General features: G+C 43.4%; 1 protein-coding gene across 1 annotated transcript in view; it reads left to right on the top strand.

Moving 5' to 3' along the window:
• The window catches only part of LOC147706203 (opsin-5-like), a 419,843-nt gene extending 403,686 nt beyond the window's left edge, over positions 1 to 16,157 (top strand). The window contains exon 6 of the mRNA XM_086929045.1: positions 15,585 to 16,157. Coding sequence (XP_086785171.1) covers positions 15,585 to 16,157 — 573 coding nt within the window. The remainder of the gene's footprint in view (positions 1 to 15,584) is intronic.
• The last annotated feature ends 6,066 nt before the right edge of the window (positions 16,158 to 22,223 follow it).

The raw sequence follows: 22,223 nt of genomic DNA, 5'->3' as shown, positions 1-22,223 counted from the left end.
CAGAAAATGTAATTTTCCTCTTCCTGCCTGTTTGGCTGTCCTCTGCTGCTTGTGAAGTTTCCATTTTCTTACAAATGCCAGGTGTTTCCAATGTCTCAATCCCACTCCTGTTCAGCTCCCAGAGCCAGCTCCCTCCTCTCCCTATGACTATGCACTGAAAATGAGGCTTGTGCTGCTCACTTCCTGGTTCTGATGTCATCAAGATGCATCAAAAAAGCGACTTCGGTAATTGCGATTTCGCAAATAGCGAAATCGCTAATATTTTTGCAATTTTTAGCGATTCTTTATTTTTTCACCATTTTTTTGTTGCATCGGGGTTTGCCATTATTTATTTGCGATTCCTTAAAAATTGCAAATAAAGAATCGCAATCTTAAACAATTATGCATGTGCCTGATAGGGCCTCATTACAATGTCGGTGGTCGGATTGTAAAGCGGCCATGGAAACCATCTCGGTTCCGACGGGCTCAAGAAGCTCGACAGGCAGTCACAAACCACACATAATTCCTTAAGGACGGCGTTTCTGCCATTGAAATTATGATGTTGGTTTCCGACAGCCTTTCCATCATGGAAAGGCTGCCAGAAAGTGACTTTGGGTGCCCCTAGCATGCCCCCCCTTCTCCCCAGGCCCTCCGGTTGTGGCCCTGAGGGGCACCTATAGTGCCCCCCTGCACATCCCTGCACCGGCAAGGTGCCTGCCACACGGTGCAGGGATGTGTAAAAACTTCAATTGTACTGTGGGAGCTTGGGCTGCAGGAGGTTTCGGACAGCTGCACAAGCTCCCAATGTAAAATGGAAGTTTGTGAATGCACCATGTGCAGTCACATCCTAATTGCGGTGTCAGGACTGCCAACCGAAGGTCGGTCGGTTCCGCATCTACGGGATTGTCAGTCAGAGGCAACATCGTAATAAGGCCCAAAGTCTCAAACTCAGGAGGTGTGAAATTTACAAGTCCCACTACAGTTAATGCAACAGTAGGATGGGTGCTGGATGGGTAACATGTACTATTCCCACTCCACTCAGTAGCACTACAGTAGGGAAAGTGTTGGATTGCGGAGGGGTAAAACTTACTATTCCGACTCCAATGAGAGCAACAGTAGGGAAAGCGTTGAACTGTGGAGGGGTAAAATTTACTATTCCCACGCCAGTCAGTACAACCGTAGGGAAAGTGTTGAATTTTGGAGGGGTAAAATATACTATTCCCACTCCAGTCAGCGCAACACTACGAAAAGTGGTGGATCACGGAGGAGTAAAATTTACTATTCCCACTCCATTCAATATAGCAGTAGGGAAAGTGTTGGATTGTGGAGGGGTACAATTTACTATTCGCACTCCACTCAGTGCAACAGTAGGGAAAGTTCTCGATTATTGGTGTTGGATTGAGGAAGGGTAAAATTCACTACTGCCACTGCACTCTATGTGGCATTAGAAAACAAACCATTTCACTTCAAGTAAAATAGATATTTTCAAAACTATAGCAAATACAAAAATTTAAATATTTAAAAATAAAAAAAATCTATATTTTTATAAATTAACAAAATACATATTTATTAAAAAGTTTAATACATATTACAAATTAACACAAATGTTATTTTTATCAAAATACTAACAACCAATAAATACAATATTATTTACAATTAAAATGCATAACACAATTAACAAATACAATAATAAAATACAATTAAAAAGTTACTTTTTTAAATTTTATTATTTAACTTTCTACCCTATACCTCTACACGCTGCACACCACACATCTAAAGTGTATATTTTTATATGTTTAATATTTAAACATTTTGAATAATAAAATACATATTAAATATTAATACTAATAGCTACTAATAGAACAATTAAATTTAATTATCTTCCCATCCTTTATCTGTACAAAACAAATAACCCGCACCTAATACATGAATTAAAAAAATAATGAAAAAAGTAAATACTTGATAATCAATTAAACCATTAATATTACTAATCAACTAAGAATAAATTAATTATATTTAATTCACTTCCCACCCTTTACCCCTACAAATACAACTCACACACATAACCTAAACAATATTTTAATTACATATTACATCACTTCTGCTCACAGCACCGAGAGGAGAACATGTCTGGACGCGGCAAAGGAGGGAAGGGGCTCGGCAAAGGCGGCGCCAAGAGGCACCGCAAGGTGCTCAAAAATCCACAAAAAAAAACAACAACAAAAACAAGAAAAGAAGATGACATCATTAATTATCATTTAAATAATTATAAACAAATGACATTATTTTTACTTATTGTAATTTCCGACACATTCGTTACCCATACAAAAACCACAAAGTAGCCCCCTAAAAATATATTACACAATATACATTATTAATTATAAATTAAATAATTATTTATAATATAGAATTTTTAAATAAATATAATTCATTTACCTCCCATACAAAGCCCATAGCTTGCACATTAAATGTAACTTAAAGAAATGTATTTATACAATTAACATAAATATTTATCAATTAAATAATTACGAAACAATCATTAATGCATTATAATTAATGAACTTTTCACCCTATACCCCTACAAAATATATACAGAACCCACACCTCAAACCTAAAAGATATATCAATTATTTACATAAATAATTTTCATGTAAATAATTAATGACAATTAACCATTATAAATTAATTATAATTAATTTACTTCCTACCCTCTACCGCTACACAACCCACAACCCGCACCCAAAACTTAAAAACAAAAAACATCAATTACACAATTAACATAACAAATGTATTCAATGACTGATAATAAATAAAAAAGATATATTAATTAATTATAATTAATTTACTTCCCACCCTATACCCCTACAAAATCTACAATCTGCACCTAAAATGTAACTAGTGTATTTTATTAATTATACAAATAACATTAAGAATTATCAATTAAATAATTAATGTTAGTTAAACAAATGTATTAATTCTTTTTCATTAATTTGCTTCCCACCCTATTCCCCTATAAGCCCCACAAACTGCTACTGTACGAGAGATAACAAAGACTATTGTACTAAATTTAAAAACCACTATTAATTTACAAACCATATTTAAAAACTAACAATATTTAAACAAATATTTTAAAACATATACAATTAACATATATAATAAAATTCACCAAAATAATTAGAAATTGATATTATTAACAACTATATTTCTTGCTCACTATGTTTCTGTCTTGATATTTCCAACTCTATCTGTGTGTCAGTCAATACTATAGACTTGATATTTTGTCTCAACCCCAAGTAAGATTTACTATTTTAACTCCACTTATACATAGCTTGTGAGATGCGTATCTTTAAGGGGAGCAGCAATAGATTTTAAGAGTATAAGGATACCTTCTGTTAGAGACTTGCCCTCATAAATTGAGACATGTGCACATGCAAGTCGGCCTTACATTCACAAGAGTATCGGGCCATTGAGCCCTCTCGAGTTTGCATAACACTTGAACTCATCAATTTACAAACACTGGTGAGTCACTAGGCTCACTGAGGTACTCTTGCCTCTTCTTCGTGTAACTGTGTTCAGTTTAAGCCTCAGCCCTGCTGAGTTTTATGTTTTTTAGGAAACAACATGTCCAATGCAAACTAGTCAATAAATAAACGGAGAATAATTGCCTCAAACTGAGATTTTATTGGGAGCGGAGTTTTCTCAATGGGGATGTATGCGCATGCTGAAAATCCTCCGATACTGTGTCTGGCGAGAATCTGTGAACTGTTTTCTGTCAGTTTACTAAGGTTTTTAAGATACTTGTTGTTCAGATTCCTTGGACCCTTGGAAGAATGCAGTGCAACAACTAGCCATATATTATACATGGTTAGGGTACGGTAGCATCTGTCCACTAGAATTAAAGACAATGGAGCCAAATGATGTAGCCATGGATTGGAATTGCTTCCATGCCTACAGCAATTTGGTGCCAGTTTGGTAATTACCTTCTCCTTAAGAAGTGCTTGAAGGGTCTTCTATCGAGTCCATGAATTTGACTATCAAATCTTTACTGTCTCTCACAACATGCTGGTGTTTGCTCCCATATTTCATTTCCTCCCTTCAGGACTGACAAAGCGCTCCCAGAGGATAGCTCAGTCTCATGAATCTAGTGTCGCTGGAGTACAAGACACATTGTGCCAGAGGCCTAGGCACACCAAAGCTGATGCTACATCACACAGTGCCATGCAGATCCCTATGCCAAACAGACCACTGGGAAGGGGAACTTCCCTTGTGTGTTTGTGTCCAAATCCTTGATTCCTGTTGTTGGCCCTGAATGTACACCAAAAAACATCACCTGGGCAACAATACCACCCAAATGGTACAAATCAAGTGTTATGGTCAAGGAAAATAATTCTCTAAGTGTTTTCACAGACTTATTCTGATATAATCATTGGCGTATACCAAGGATGGGCTTTGCAACAAGATAGGGATAAGTAACGCAAAGACCTACGGTACTCTCCCAGAGCCTATGCCATGGTCCAAGGAAACTCCTTGTTCAACTCTTAATGCATGTGGAGTCAAAGTGCAGCTCCAGCCGATGTGAAGCAGTTGAAGACAACAAAAGTATTGCAGAGAATCTATACATCATTGACTGAAAACCTGCTGGTCAGGCCATACATAAAGGTACTGCACTGCCATGCAAGATAAAGTCATACGTTGTTCGGAGCATTACTGTCAAAGGCAGATACGCATAGATACAGAAAAGAAGTGCTAAAGACTGCAGTAGTCAAATACGAGTACAATACATAAGGCACGGGCTGATGAAACAATTAACAAGAAAGTATATTGTCATTGTACTCACCTGAGCCTCGGTAAGTGGAGCTATAAGACTGCAGCACCGGGCGAGGAGACCCAAGAAGACGCATGAGGGTTGTGCTTACCGAGCTGTCCAATGCCTGAAGTGGCACTCGACCACAACTGACAGGTGGAGACTCAAAACAACTCAAGAGGTCTCCAGAAAGTGAGGGACTCCGATGGAGACCAACAATGGGAGCCTAAATGAACAAAGATGCAACCTGAGACCACCTGAATGAACATGTAAATCCTCATCATCCCTAGAGCACCTTCAGCAAATAAGATCATGGAGGAGCAACAACAACAAACACATTAGAATCTCAAAAGTGAATTTCTTCAAAGTTCAACTACACAATACCAGAAATCGCCCAAGAAAACTGTTTGAAACTATCAAACATCAATCCTCTCAAACACCCAACGCTTCCACATTAGGTCCCTACTAGCAACCAAACTGCAACACATTTGCCTCCTACTTTCTTTCCAAAATCCAAAAAGATAGAAAATGAACTCCAAACAGCAAAGGAACAAGCCACAATGATACCTCCACTCATCCCCCACACACCACAGTTTGTACAAACCCCTAACCAACATGGACCTACCCTTAAAAACAAAGCTTTTTGGAACACACTCAAAATATTTGATGGGAATGTCATCTTCAAGATCTTAACAACACTTAAACCATCAAATCACTTCTGCAACCCTGTTCCAGCCAACATCTTCAGCAAGATAAAACCTTCTCTAATACCCTCTGGATAAAGATAGTGAATGCCTCACTACTGCAAGGAACCCTTCCAAACTGCCTAAAAGCAGGACAGGTAACCCCATTCTAAAAAAATCCCACAGCTGACCACACAATCCCAGGTAACTACAGTCCAATATCCAGTATTCCTGCCCTAGCAAAACTAATGGAGAAATGCGTCCACTCCCTACTATGCCGCCAAACAGCTTAATTTCACCTCATGGACCAGTTTCAATCAGGCTTCCGTCAGGACCATAGCACAGAAACAGCCCAGACACACATTGTCACTGACACGCTCAAAATACTAGATCAAAACTAATTCTGCCTCCTAATCCTCCTAGACCTCTCCTCAGGCTTCGATACGGTCAAACATACCAATCTCCAAGACCTACTTGAACACAGAATGGGTTTATCAAGAGCTGTCCTAAAGTGGTCTTAGATAACCGAACTCAAAGAATCAAGATTAACCAATCACTGTCCACGACCATTCCAGTCACCCTGGGAGTTCCTCAGGGCTCCTCCTTATCACCAACCCTCTTCAATCTATTCATGGAGCCCTTAACCAAGATTTTGAAACTTTCCAATGTTCATTACCACATGTATGCAGATAACACCGAACTATACCCAAAAATATCATTCCCGGTGATAACTGTTTACTCAACAAAACTCTGCAAAAAACCACAACTGGCCCGTCAGAAATCACCTCAAACTTAACACGCTCAAAACCGAGTTCCTCCTAATTACCCCAGCACAAGGGCAAGGCGACATTGAAGATTGGATGAAACACTTAACAGCCTTTAACTGTACACCACACATCATAGATTCCACAAGATCACTGGGAATTACATTCAACAAGAATTTCACTATGCAGAAACACATCAGCACAGCCACCAGGGGAGCAAACTTTCATATGAACATTCTTAGAAAACTAAAACCCTTCCTCCCCGCCGCCGACCTCAAATCAGTCATGCAAGCCCTAGTGATACCCAGAATAGAGAATGGGAATACAACCTTATGTGGTTTGCCGAGATCCAAACTGGCTCCACTAAGAGTCTCCTGCAAGTCTCGTCACAGGCTCAAAAAAGAACAACCACATCATCCCTGATCTAAAGGCACTGAACTGGAGCACTTATGAGGCAAGAACACAGCTAAAAATTGCTTGCATGGCACACAGCCTTGCATTTCAACACACCAAGGCATCTAGCCAATAAACTGGAATTTTTTGGTGGTGGCAGAATGCCGAGGAGAACCAGCACCATGCTATTAAACCTCAAAAAATTTGAAAAAGAAAACATACAACCGTACTTTCTCCGGATCTGGAACACCCTGCCCCTGGAAATCAGATTGAACCCTTCAATCACTTTTTTCAAAAAAGGAGTCAAACTGTTTTTAATAAACACAACCCTACCCTGATCCCAAAACTGGATCTAGCTGGGTACTAATCAGATGCAGCTCATCAACCAGGACCTGCACTTGAATCTAAGGGGCCGATTAGGATGTCGGACGGATCGTCACCGCCATGCAGGCGGTAGCGATCCGTCCGCTATCCGTGACTGCCCGCCACCTATTCCCCCCCACCATATTACAATGGCGTGGGGGACCGTGGTGGACGGAAACACCGTCTGCCGCTTTTCCGCCCTGGTCGCCTTGCGGTCGGGTCGGGAAAGGGTTCATATGGCTGGCGGTGTCTTCCAGACACCGCCAGCCATTTTAGGATGGCCTCCTGCAGATGCCTTTCACCAGAGAAAGGCATGCGGTCTTTACTTTGAGGGTCCCCTGCGGGCCCCCATGGTGAAGGCGAGAGGGGGGGTGGACATGGGGGGTACCTGTGGTACCCCCCTGTATTTGCATACACAAAGTGGCAGGCACCGCGCGGTGCCTAACGCTTTGTGTATGCAAATGCATGCCTGCACTTTTAACATTGCGGCGGGCGGTGCTTTCAGCACCGCAATGTTAAATAATGTTAAATAATTGCCATGGCGGGACCGCCGCTCATGTCGCGGATGGTTCCGTTTCCACAGGGATGGCGGACGGGCAAGGTCCGTCCGCCATCCTAATCGGCCCCTAAGTGCGAGTTGCTAACGCACTCTTGAATATCTTCCGGATCTACAATTAGTATTGACAACATTTATGTTTATCTGTTACCTACTCATATATATGTTCCTTTTTTATTGCGCTATCTATTCGATGTAACATTTGTAAAGCGCTCTGATATACTTCCAGGGTCTAGTTCGGGCTATATAAAACTTTATGAATAAATAAAAGGAAGAGGTCACCAAACCGCTGACTGTCCAGGACGGTCGGAGGCTGATCCATTGCAGGGTTTCAGAGATGATACAGATGACACAGGTCCTACTGGACAGCCAACAATATCTGGCAGAGCTCCAACTTCAATGTCAGCCACTCACATAAATAGCTACAATGCTGCTGCCTTCCTGAAATCACCACCACTTTTCGATACTGCCGAAAAGCAAAATATTGGTGATAGATGGATTGTTTGGATAGACATTTGAAGATTTACTTGAGGCCCTTGAAGAGACTGCTAACAAAAAGTTTATCAAATACCTCAAAAATCTTGCTGGTCATGGTGTAAAAGAGGCCATAAGGAAGAAGCAGCAACTGACACAGAAATCTCATACCGTCCAATGAAAGAAACTTTGAATCTAAAATTCAATCCAATGCCCAATGTAGATAACGAGAGATACATTTTCAGTCAAGAATGAATTTGTGGAAAGACCTAACACTCTCATCAAACACTGTAAGTTCATTTAATTTAATGATGAAGAAGCGATATGTCTCAGAGTAATTGATGGATGCTTGTCAGATTCATTTAGACAACGAATGCTGAGAGAAACATTTAGGGCCCCATTACGATATCGGGCGGATTGCCTCCGCCAGGGTGGCGGTGGCCACCGCCACCCAGGCGGAGGCAATCCGCCCGACAACCACTCTCGTGTTCCCCTCTGCCTGATTAGGATGGCGGAGGGGACAGCGGCGGACGGAATGACCGTCCGCCACTTTACCGCCGCGGTCGGCTTGCGACTGCGGCGGTAATAGATTAATATGGTGGCGGTGTCCAATGGACACCGCCAGCCATATTACAATTGCAAAAAGCAGAGGCCTTTCCTTGGCGGCAATGCCGCCACGGAAAGGTATGCGGTGATTGCTGCGGGGGCCCCCTGCAGGGCCCCCAGGTTGGCGCCACTGTCTGGGGGGCACATGGGGGGTACCTATGGTACCCCCCCACATTTGCATATGCAAAGCGGCAGGCACCGCGCGGTGCCTGCCGCTTTGCATATGCAAATGCCCCCCACGGGACCCCCGCCCTTATTGCGGGCGGTCCCGTTCTACGGTAGGGTGGCAGGCGGACAACGTCCGCCCGTCATCCTAATGGGGCCCTAAGTCTGGAACAAGTGTTAATGACTACCAGAGCTGCCAATAGACAAGCTACAGACATGGAGACTGGCAGTGCCCAGAATGAAGTAGTCATGAGTGTGAAAAGTTGGCCAAAGCCAAAGAGTGAAGGATACAAGTTGATGTCTACACATAAAAAGAATTTGTGTTTTATATGTGGATTTTTGTTTCCAAAAAAAGGTAAATGTGTGCCGCCATTGGATGAATATGTACAGGGGGTAGGAAGGAGAAACATTTTGTGGCGGTTTGCAAAGCCAAGGAAAAAGTACGTTCATCACAGCGTGAAGACAAAATGGCCACCGGAACGTACCAGAAGAGCACCCACAAGACCAAGCGGCAACATCAATTAAGACAAATCAACACTGAATTAAGTAAATTGTCAACTACATCATCGTCAAACAGTTCTATATTAGTATGAAGTGAAAGGGAAGAAGATGGTTGAGAAGATGGTTGAGCTAAGTCGATTGTACCTCAGAAAAGCTTGCGCATGTTGTACTGGTCGCAGGTAAAGAAAAATAAAATTTGACATGCTAAAGTACCAAAGTCATTCAAGCATTGCCCGAAGATTACACTGAAAGTAAATGGTTGTTCTATACCTTCCATCATCAACAGTGGTGCTTTGATAAACATACCAACTAATAAGTAGCAGGGGGTCAAAGCGTAATATGCGGTACAGGTTGGGAGTCTGATGGGATTTCTCTATGTTCCAAGAGAGGACCCAGTGATAGATTTCGCTGTTTACTAGTCACAGTTGAGATCACTGCCTGACAAGACATACACCACATATTACGCTTTGACCCCCTGCTACTTATTAGTTGGTATTCATATAGTTGTTAGGGCTGTAGCATCCGTTGGTCGTTAAATATTCCCTTGGACCCCCCTTTTTTTGTTATAAATAGCTTTGATAAACATGCCTAAGGATAAATATAATGAATTGTCCCCATTACCGCAGCTTACGCCATTGAAAACCAAAATGTTCACATGGGTTGTAGCTACTCCTTTAGAAAGTCAAGGTTCATTTGTAGCTACCAACGAAACACAAGCAAAGGAAGGTGCAAGCACCCATCTATGTGCTTCAAGGTACAGAAGTAAAAGTGAAATGTTATAAAGTATACTAAGTAATGAAACAATAAAAATAATGAAAATTGAAATGTCAAGTGTCACTGCTGTGATCATGTGTATGTGATAGCCCAAGAGAGATTAAGTCTCCTATATAAGCAATAGATAGGCTACGAGGGAGTATATGTAGTGTTCTCTGGTTCTCTCCCCTCTCCTCCCTAGCCTGAAAGCATAAACCTCTAGAGGGTGTCCCCTGCTTTGCAGTGGTGTTTACATTTCACCATTGTTGGATGCCATCTTTCCCCACATTGCATGGTTGTCCTTTGGCACCACAGTGTTGAAAATTCAACAGCCGCAAATGATCAAGGCACTCCTTAAAAAATTCAGCATGCTCCCACGTTGGAAACAATTACTCTAAATCTACTATTTTCCCCATTTTTACCAAATTTTCTCAGAGGGATTACAGCTTGCACACTACCTGCTGTGCAATTCACCCTGCATACTTACGCCACAGACTTCACTAGCCTTCTGTCTAACCCACCATCTTGAAAGTTTTACAGCCACAACTGAATATGGTGTCTCTTGCAGAGTATTTTCACTTCCCTAACACAAAAACACAAAACCCTGCTTACTCTATTGTCTGCCCCTAAACATACCAGTGTATCACCAGCTCTACCTACAGCCAAGGACATCTACTCCCACCTAGTCCCCTGAAGCTCTATAACTAAGCCTTCTTTGCTTCACATCTACTGATAACCTGGTAAGGACATGGTACTACCCCTTACCTCTAGATATACCTTATTACCTCAGCACGCATACATTTTAATACCTCTACCTATACCAGACTATTGATTCATCTTCCTGTCGCCATTACTTCTGCCCCTGTTTGTGCCATTTTCTTTGCAGTATTATTGTTTGTCCATGTAGAAAGGTAGGATCCTTCTGCATGGTTACCCCCACGTTTTGCCTGGTGTTGCTATGGTTTCTGACTAGTCTGACTGGGAGCCTGCTAATCAGGACCCCAGTCTCTGTGCTTCCTCCCCTCAATTGGTTATGGTGAGTACTTAGGTAAACCCCATATTGGATACTGGTGTACCCTTATACGTCCCTAGTATATGGTAATGAGTTACCCAGGGCATAGGTAAACCAGGGGTCCCCCATGGGCTGAAGCATGTATTATGCCACCCATGGGAGACCACTCAAACTGTAACTACAGGTCTGCCATTGAAGCCTATGTAAGCTGGTGCTAGCACCACTTAAAACAGATACAGATTTCTCTACATCTGAGGTCACTGCACTTAAAACCTATGTCACCCCTAAAGCTGGCCTTTCATTCCTGAAGGTAGGGTGCTCGTTCTAAGTGGGAGGGTTCCCCTGCATGAGCAGGACATCCCTACAACCTTCGAAGCCTATTCTCCCGAGTAGTAAGTGCATCAGCCATTACGATACATAGAGTGGCCATCCGTCATTATGCGATGACCATCTCTAAACTTGCTGTAACACACCCTGTCATGTTTGGTATCAAAAGTGTTGGAGTCATACTGCCACAGTCTGAAAGGTGTGGGAGATATGATTCCATGCACTGTAAAGCTCCTCTGGGAGGCCCTCAGTGCTACCGCTACCAGTCTTCTAGACCCAGACAGCACAACATGGTTGCTGTCGACCAGAGACACTATTCTTCCCTCCTGCTGCTAAGCCAGGCTCGACAGGGGTGGGCAAAACAATAGGTATCCTGCCACAGAGAGGCGTGACCACTTCCAGACAGGATTTTGTGTATTGGGAGAGGGTGGGAGTGTTTGCCAGAGCCACTCAGTCTGCTTGAAACGCACATGTAGTGCCCTTCTTACATAGTCCAGTTCAAACCAGCTCAGGGAATCGTTGGCTCCCGCTCTGGCGCAAAACTGGACAAAGGACATGGAAGATCCCTCCCCACTGTCCAGCCCCTTCCCTGGGAGGGAACCTTGAATCGTCCCCACTCATTCCTACGGGTACTTAAGGGCTTATCTGTGTGTCAGCTCCAAGATTCGTCATGGGATAAGATTAATTTCAAGACACCACTTCATCTTCGACTGTCTGGGCACTCTTGACTTTGCTGGACCTTGCTCTGGGTTTCGAGACTGCAACTGGGAAGACTCCTGCTGCTCCTGGGCTCTTTGTCCTGCTCTTCGGCTGCAACGTCAGGGCCCACACTCCATACATGACCCTTCCAAGGTCTTTGGACAACCAAGACACCTGAAGGAATCTCCCTTGAGGTGCCAGATTCCCTTCCCTGCATGTACAGGCACCGTAATGAAGCTGACCCGTCTGCTGACCCTGGGTTCCCACGGACTCCGAAAGACTCAGCAACACAGGTCGTGGTTCCTCACATCCTTCGAGGCCTACACTGTCCTCTCACCAAGTTTAAGGCCAGCTTCCCTCAACGGAGCCGCATGTACCGAACCCCAATGCCCTGTGTGGACTTTGGGCTCTCAGTAGCCTCAACCTCAAGCACCTCCTGTGACCAAGATCTTCATCCTCACCGCATCACTTGCACAGTGAGCCTGCATCTTTGGTGAGCTGCTCTACGTCCTCTCATTACTCAGTGCCTCCAGCCTGTGGGTCCTCTTTAAGGGTTTACTTTGACTTCAATGGGCTCCCCTGATTGCTCTGCGGCTGCTCTGACTCCCCTGCTTATGGGAGAGTCACCTGGGCTCTGCTGGTCCGACACTGCAACTTTTTTGCTTTCCACATTGGTTGCGGTTGCCAAGGCTTGTTGTGCTCCCGACAGACACTGACCCCTCAACTCTCCAAGATCACGTCAGCTCTGCTGGAACACCCAACATCAGTGGGCATTCGTCTTCTGTGGCTTCTGGGCACTCCTGAGTGGCATAGACTCTGTCCCCTCTGCTTGCAGGTACTTCTTCTCCTGAATCCACCTTTGGATTCCACCGGACAATTTCACCTTCTCCAGCAGCGGCAACTTTCTGAAGTCCTCCATTGGGTTCCATTGCGGTTTCCGACGACACTTCACACCTATGCACCTGGCTTCCCTGGTGAAGGTATGCTGGTTCCTGGGGTATCCATGGGTGGGGTGGCTCTCCAACCTTCTGTCTTCCATGGAGTTTTTTCAGGGTCCACTGGGAAGAGTCCTTCTTCTTTAAAATTCCAACCGTGACTTACCCATTAACTTGAATTGAGTACGCATTGAGATTCCACACTTGTGGTCCCCAGCACTTCTACGTCTTCTGGGTATAGTCTAGACTTGAGTCGTGGTTCGCATACCACTATTTTAGTATATGGTTTGGCTCCCCCTAAACCACTGTGTATTTCGTGCTACTTACCTATGTTCATTGTGTATATCTCCGAGTAGCAGATATGTGTATGTGTTACTGAGTGTCTTATAATAAATACATATTTTTATAACTACCATGTGTGGTTCTTTTTCACCTAATCTACACCTATAAGATTACATTATGGTACAACAAGCTGCTTTACACTCCTTCTGGACTAAGCCTGAAGGCTGCTCTCCACAGCTACCATTTAGAGAGCTTTCTAAGGTTGTCTATGACCACTAAAATCACTATAAGGGTTGTATGGATTAGTGCATCGTACCCACTTGCATAAGTGTGCCTCAGATACTAAGCCAGCTTCCCACAGTCCATATTCCCTTGTAATTTTTCTTCAATTGTTTTTCATCACCCTGAGTTCATCAAGCGGAAGTTGAGCATCTTATTTCTTTTCTCCGAAATAAGGCGTATCTTCGGGTAACTCTTGACTATCACCATTGTCTGTCAACCGAATACTAGTGGGTTTCCTGGAAACACACTTTCCTCACACCACAGGAGAAAGTGAAAAGTCTGTAGTCGTTTCTTGGCAACCATCAGTCTCAGACAAACCCTGTTTCCACCACATAAAAGACATGCATCCCTAGTGCACACCACAATGGCAACCTTGAACGCATCAGTCCAACTGTTCTGGTTTCTTACCAAAGGATGTGGACAAGCAACAATTTGTGCATTCTGTACAGAAAGGAGCGCACTATTCGTGCATTGGTTGGCTTCAGCCAGCCACTCTCCTTGCAGTGTTATTATGCTTTTGGGTGGGAAAGGGAATGGGGTGGACAACCTCAGGCATGTGAGATGTTTTTGTGGGGCCGATGGCCAACTACTTCAGCAGGGCCTCTCTTTGGTTTCTGATCTAAGGGGCCGCTCAATGCGGAAAGACAAAACGCAATCTTAGGCCTTCCCACACTGGTATTGTTGCATTAGCTACATCATGAAGGAACAGGTCAGGCCAGGTTTTTTAATTCATTATTAAAATACATGTTGCAAAAGAAGCCCTAGGTCCCAGTAAGTGCAGGGCCTGGAGAAAGCAGGCCGGCTAACCTCTCCTTGTGAAAGGCATGGGCATCCTTCATTGGAAGCTTCAAGCCGTGGCTTCTTCACCTCCCTCACCCACTTCATTATTCTTATTGTAGAGTGTGGAATTCCAATTCTTGATGCTATGTTTTTGCTGTGCATGGAAGATATAAAATGCTGTGAATATTTGTATTTGTGCAGCAGATCAGAAAATATGGAACATGAGCTTAAATTCATGACTGTATGTACTTTGCTTACCAACAAAAATTATAATTTCCCCAAAATTGTAGGTGGAGGTTGGCCTGCAGGCAGGCTTATCTGTTCCATTCCAGGCTCTGCCACTGGGTTGTTCATTCATTTTATTTGGGAGCTTTTGGTTATCCCTAGGTTTGGTTTGCTGTATGTCTCTTTTTCCTGATATGTTTAAAGCTTCACATCTGCACAGTGTTGTTAGCAACAGTTAAGCACTGTTGAAAGTATTGCCTGCTTGTACCCAATTACACATGGCGTTTACTCTTTTGACCTCATTATGAGATGCCTGCTTTGGGCTGCTGGGATATTTAGGTCAGAATCTCTGATTCCAACCAGGGTCCCTGAACCAAATAAGGGGCAGTCCAAGTTATTCCACCCAGAATGGGGAGTAACATGTATATCTGAAACTATAGTGCAATTTCTTTAATTAAATATTTCCTTTCCAGAATAAAGGGCCATTTGTCACTTCTGTTTACCACCTGCATTGTGCAGGTAGTAAAGGGCAGCAGGGTGAACCATGCAGAGGAGTGGTAGGAGGGTGGGGGGTGACAGAAGGGCTTGGCAAGACAGGGCAATGATGAGGAGACTGTTGTAAACTGCCCTGTGTTGGTAATGGGGCTCGGCTGTGCCTGTACCCAACGCAGCCGCCCATGGATACCCAGGTGTACATCTGCACCCAATGAAACCGGGCCTGGGGCCAAATGTATCAAAGGGCTTTACCCATTCTGTGTCTATGGGAAAATGTGTTTGTACATATGACCTTTAATGTTTCCAAAGCAAGGCATTTGCGGTCAAAGGACAATCGCCCAGGCAACTCATAATGATGTATTTTGTTTGGCCAAATGGCCGGTTCCCCAAACTACCACTTTGCATCAAACCTAAAGAAGACTGCGTCATAATCCATACTTGATTTCCTAGTTCTTACTTGTTGCTCAAATGGCTGACACAGTAATTCTCTTTTTCTTTTCTTACAGCTTAGCGTTGCAGTATGCATTGGATTCCTGGTGGCTTGGAGCCCTTATGCCGTTGTAGCAATGTGGGCAGCACTTGGAGATGCTGAACAAGTTCCCTCTTATGCATTCGCCATCTGTGCGCTTTGTGCAAAGTCATCTACACTGTACAATCCCCTGATATACCTCCTCTTTAAGCCAAACTTCCAACAAGTCCTATTACAAGACTTAGCCATGTTCCAGGCTGTCTGCGGCATGATGTTTGGGGGCTGCACGGCTTCCGTACAACTGGAGCCATGCAGACCGAAGGAGGTAAGGATCACTGCAGCGCTCTCCGGCAGCTTTGTCGACCGGCATGGGACATGCAGGAACTGCAGCGACACATTCGAATGCTACAGTAGGTATCCTCGATGCTGCAAAATAGCCCAAGAGTCGGAAGATGCTTCAAAGCAAATCCTTCCTATTCCACCCGTCAATAGCGAAGCCCAACCAGCTCTGAGAAAACATTTGCAACTCATAGTAGTAACTGCAAGGACCAGTTCTGGAGTAGAAACAGCCAATGTTACTCTGAACTCACTGCCACCAGACTTTGTTTAACCCCTTCCATGCTCATGACGAGCTCAGCTCGTCATGCAGCACAGTGCTCCCACCCATTTTTATTGCTATCCAGCACAGCAGGGGAAACTCTCAAGCAGCGATGTGGTTAAGACTCTAACAGGGAATGGAAAGCCACCTTGGTTAAGACCTTACGTTGATGTCTTCCTACAGTGCGGTGTAGACATAATATTGCACTCTGGCCAAGAAAAACAATATTCCGAAGATGTTGACCAAAGACCATGATGACCACGGAGAGATGGTAATAATATTCTTAAGGGATGAACCACCAATGGGATTAAGGAATATGATTAAGCCATAAATGAGGTTCATTGAAAAGCAGTCAATGTGTCACTGGTAAAAGATTCAACAGCTACTGCAACAGCGGATGAATACCACAGATTATAATTTACAGGTGCAGTGGTTCGGAAATTGCTCATTACCATAGCTGTCGTTTTTTTAATTAATAAAGTTCCTGATCTGGTTCACCCAGCATGCTTTTTTGTCCTCCGTCTGCATTAATGATATCAAAAAATAACTGATGTTCTCTAATATGAGTTCAGCTTTATTTGCACTTATATTTTCTGCTTCAGTACATGTAATTATGTTTTCAAAATATTGCACTGGAAGGGTGCACACAAAATGTGTTTGGAACCAAATGGAGATGTGTGGAAATAAAGATACAGACATCAAGACAAGAAGTGATGTGAAATGAATAGAAATGAAGAAAGGGAAAAGAAGTTAGGGAGACAAGCGGAAATAAAGATGGAGAGAGTTGGAAAAGAATATGCAGATTTATGTGCACCTACAAATGTGTACAGCGAGAGTGGGAGAAGGCGAAGAAGATGTGGGAGACGTGTTGAAGTAATCAAGACGAGACTGCGAGAAGATAAAGGAGGTGTGTAGAATGTGGAGAATGGGAGCAGAAAATCAGGGAAACAAGTGAAAGTAAAGCTAGGAAGAGTGAAAATAGAAGGTAAAGGAAATGTGGAAGTAAAATTGTGGACCGTGTGACAAATTGAGGAAGGCATGTGAAAGTTAAGGTCTGAAGAGTGGGAGATCTGTGGGAGTAACGATGGAAAGAGCAGGAGAGGAAGATAAAGAAGACGTGGTAGCAAAGATGGGGAGAGTGGAGGAAGAAGATAATGGAGATATGTGGATGGAAGTAAAAATTTGCACAATGGGAGAATATAAGGGAGACTTGTGCAAGTAAAGATACTAGGAGTGGAAGAAGGCAATAAGGTAGACGTGTGAAAGTAAAGATGTTATGTTGTGTTATTTTGATTTGTATAGGACACTAATCACCTGAGAGGGTACCAGGCGCTTGGGCAAGGTGTGAAGGTGTGTGGTCCTAAAGTGCTTATGTGAAGAGCTAGGTCTTCAGCTTCTTGTGGAACTCAATAAGTGAGGCGGAGGCTCTGATGTATTGAGGGAGGTTATTCCATGTCTTGGGTGCGATGTAAGAGAATGAGCGACCTCCAGTTTTGGTTTTGCAGATGTGTGTACGAGTGGGAGTGAGGCAGAGCGTAGGTTTCTGGTGGGTTGGTAAAAGTGTGTCTAGCTATTCTGGTCCTGTGTTGTGTAGGGCTTTCTATGTGTGTGTGTGAGGAGTTTGAATGGGCTACACTTGTGACTAGGAAGCCAGTGAAGCTTCCGTAGGTGCAGTGTGTGTGATGTGGGTGCAGCATGTGAGATTGAGTATGTGGCTGCGCTCTGGATGGTTTGGAGTCTGTGTAGGAGTTGTTGGGAGATTCCGGTGTAGACAGTGCTGCTGTAGTCAGCCTGCTGATGATGAGTGCTTGTGTGACAATCCATCTGGTGTTCTGAGACAACCACTCGAAGATCTTTCACAGCATGCATAGGATGTGGAAGCAGGAGGTGGACACTGCGTTAACTCAAGCCGTCATGTTGAGCTTGTCACCCAGGATGACCTAGATTTCTTGAGTGGTCTGTGGTTGTGGGTGTTAGTCTTATCTCCGACAGCCACCAGTGGAGTCCCATGGGGAGGTTTTGTTGCCGAAGACCAGTACTTCCACCTCGTTGGAGTTGAGCTTCAGACAGTTGGTTCTTATCCAGTCTGCTACCATGGTCACACAGTAGGTAAATTTGGTTCTGTTGGGGTTTATCATATCCGTCAGGGAGAGGATGGGGAGAAAGGGAGAAGAAGATAAAGGCGATGTTTGGAAGTAAAAATGGAAACATGGGGAGAAGAAGACAATGGGAGATGTGTGGAAGTAAAGATGGGGAGAGTGGGCAAAGACGATAAGGGAAACAAGGTGGCGTAAATGTAAAAAGAGTGGGAGAAGAAGATTAAGGAGACATGTGGAGTTCAAATGTGTGGGGTGGCAGAAAAAGATAAGGGAAATACTTGGATGTAGAGGTGCAGAGAGTGGGAGAGAAAACCTTTGGTAGTGCATAGTGTGTATTGGCCTCAGGACCTTTGCTCAACCCACTACAAGTGACCATCTCCAGTGCAAATGACCTTTGACTCTGCACAGGGCCTGCATCCAAACCACCACTGCTGCCAACTCCCTCTTTGCAAGTCCTGTGGCTGCATGCCCCTGGCAAAGGACCTGCCAGCGCCCTTGAGCCGTTCACAGCAAGAATTAGCCGCCAAGCCTCACCTCTAACAGATCATGTACAGATCCCACCAGGGGCAGCCAATGCTAACTGCACACAGTTTCCCTGCTCCCAACCCTTGACTGCTGGTCAACCTTTACTGCACTTGGCCTTCTGCCGCACACAGAATGGATTGGCCACAGGGCCTGTCCTCGGGTCGGCTCTGCAACTAACCTCCACTGTGCAATGCCTTCGTCCATGCACAGGGAAGGTTGGTCCCAGGACCACCTGGCCTCTATCCCAAACTCTGTGAGCGGTCCAACCCCTATGAGCATGGCCATGCACACTGGGATTGGCCACAGGGACTGGCCTTTCTCGCTGGTTGTTGGTCATATGACCTTAGCTTGGCTGACGCATTTCAACCAGAAGGGCTTTGAAAAAGACCTTCTGGTCGAAACGACCTTCTGGTCGAAACGTGTCAGCCAAGCTAAAATAAACTAATCTCTTTAGACAACATCTGGAGTGCAGGCTTTCCTCTTGAGCGCATACAAGCAGCAACTCAAGGAACCTTGTGGATGTGGATGTGTGTGTGTATATATATATATATATATATATATATATATATATATATATATATATATATATATATATATATATATATATACGCAGCAGAATAAATCTCTTGCTGTATGTGTGGCCTCTGATGAGGACAAAACCTTCGAAACGCATAAATCCTGAGGTAATAATAACCAGGGGAGAAGCTGCATACCTATAAAATAGAAAGGCTGCTCACCTTCCTGCAATGGAGTGCGGCATTATATCTGAGCATCTGGGGATTATATTAATCACGGCTGCTCCGGCCATGGAGGCGACGCACCAACCTTGGAAGAAATGAGGATCCTGCGAGGGGAACCAAATCCCTTCGATAATGACGCCGCAGTTGATAAAGTAAAAGGTATGCAAACTCCCCCCTGGGGCCCACTGGAGGGCTTAAGAACTCTGCCCGGATTGCTCATACAGTTAGAAACCCAACGGAGGGAAGAAAAATGCCGAAGCAGAAGTAACGTAATTTGTCACTTCTAGAATCATGTGCTTCAACAAAGTGTCTGGCCGTGCTCCTTATGTAAGGCCAGTAAGAACAGTTTTAAGGTTAAGTAATACGCAGTCTCAGGCAAAGAAAACGAAACACGTGATTAACAAATTTCTTAATTGCAACACAAGTTTAGTGGTGCATCGTCTGGTTTGCCCGTGTGGTCTCCAGTATATTGGCAGTACGATCCACCCAGCGAAAGAGGTCATACTGGAGCACACACGGGCAATCACCAACCGTGACCGCTCATACCCAGTGGCCAGACACTTTGTTGAAGCCCATGATTCTAGAAGTGACAAATTACGTTCCTTCTGCTTGGAACAGGTTCCGATTAAAGAGAGAGGAGAGGACAGGGTAAAACTGCTACGGCAGTTAGAAGCAAGATATATTATCGAGCTACGAATCCACACTCCCTGGGGGCTCAATAGTGAGGAGGAACTTTGGTCGTTTTTGGGTTAAAATGTTGTGGCAGGACATTGGCCCATTCAGGGCATTACGATTCAGGAACTCTGTTATTTTCGCATATATGGGTTAATATGTTGTGGCAGGACATTGGCCCACTGAGGGCATTATGGTTCAGAAATTTTGTAAATCTAATATATATATGTGGGTGGGTGTGCGTGTGTATATGTGTAATATATATACCTATATTTATATTCACAGAAAACTAAGGGTTAAAGAAACGTTATAGTTAGGTGTTGAAATGAGATAAGAACTAATGTTTAAAAACCACTCAAATTCGTCATAGCTTAGTCACCTAACTATAACTTGTGCCTCCATCAAGCATTGCTTACAAATACAAATATTACGACAGTCGTGATATGCTAAATTACATAAGTGATAAAACATTGATGACATCTCAAACTGCACAATGACATCACTGATGGCATCATGCAGTCAATCTCACAGCATCCTATAGGGTTTGTGGGCTTCAAGTTATTCAACAAGTTACACGTTTATGTCACCAATCAAGTGATGATTGACATAGCCTTTGATCACAGGCTGAACACGGCTCATCAGTCACATCTCCCACATTTGGTGGATGCTACACTTTATTTACTGGTATTCACCAACCTAACAAACAAAATTCCTACATACACTTTAATGGGGTCACCCCCATTTTAAACCTTGACCACCCTCCAAAAAAGAGTTCATACTACTTTGACTTTGCATGATCCGCAAGTTTAGGTCACGAGGTTGATAGGTATACATTGGCCACTGAGAGAACACCTTCTGGCAGGCCATATAGACAAATCTCTGCAGTTTGGCAAGATAAACTACACACATTCCTGAGATCAGTGCAATGGTATACAACCTTAGAGCCATGCTTCCAACCCCAGTGTGAGTTAAACCATCTCTAAGTGGTCACCCTTACATTCAATATCATTTAACTGTCTGCAATGCCTCAAAAGCTGCCGCAAAGATTTGGAAATAAACATCCACACCTTATGAATGACCTTGTTTCATAGGATTTGTCTATTGCACTGTAATACAACTATTTAACATAGGCAGGCGCTCAGGTATTCAGGCACAGATAATCTATTATCAACAGAACCATTGGATTTTCTCACAGCTTTTTGGCAATGGGTCCTGGTTTTAAGCTGCAGCATACTTTGAAACCTGCATCCGGTGCCTGCAGCCTTTACCTTGCTTAACATGGAGTATTACTTGCACCCCAAACTTAACTGGTTTGTAAATGGTGCACCATATACGATTCAACATGCACAATCGTACCTGCCTCCAAGGCACACTCTATTTCCATTCGAGGCACCCACACATATACACACAGGATCCACATGCTGTAAATCAGTACTTCCCATACTTTTTAGAACCACAACCCAATTTTTTGAACGACAAACATTTGCGGCCCACCTAGCTTCCATAGAAATAAGGCGGGCGATTTTTTAATTTAACTAAAGCATCATATAGTAGCGCATTGTCTCTTACAGACATACATATTTATTTGCAGAGACATACACCTTTACTGATGAACCTATAATGCACGCAAATAATGTGTTGAAATCGGATTTCATTGAAGATTTATCGTTTGCATGTCATCAAGTAAAGTATCTTGATTTGTTTTGATCCTATTAAAATCTTTTTTTCCATCATAATTCAGAATTACCAAAAATGGCTTAATTATTGCTTTTCTAACTGCTGAGCGTGTACAGTTCACATTTTATAGGTATTTATATTTTGTTATGTTTTACTGAAAAACTACATCTTAAGCCTTTCCTTTCACTCTCCTGTACCCCAGCAAGATTGTCACATAATTTACGTTTTGCTTTTCTTTATCTGACTGTATAGTGACAGGAATTTGAAAACACAAATTCTCATGTCAACAAATAGCCAGCAGAAGAGACAGCCTGACATTTGACCTGTCTTTGTTTCACATTTCTTTATTAAAATGTTTGTTCTCA

This window comes from Lissotriton vulgaris, chromosome 7 (genome assembly GCF_964263255.1).
Source record: "Lissotriton vulgaris chromosome 7, aLisVul1.2, whole genome shotgun sequence".
Lineage (NCBI taxonomy): Eukaryota > Metazoa > Chordata > Amphibia > Caudata > Salamandridae > Lissotriton > Lissotriton vulgaris.
The sequence above is the reverse complement of the archived record's forward strand: the minus strand, read 5'-3'. Positions and strand labels throughout refer to the sequence as shown.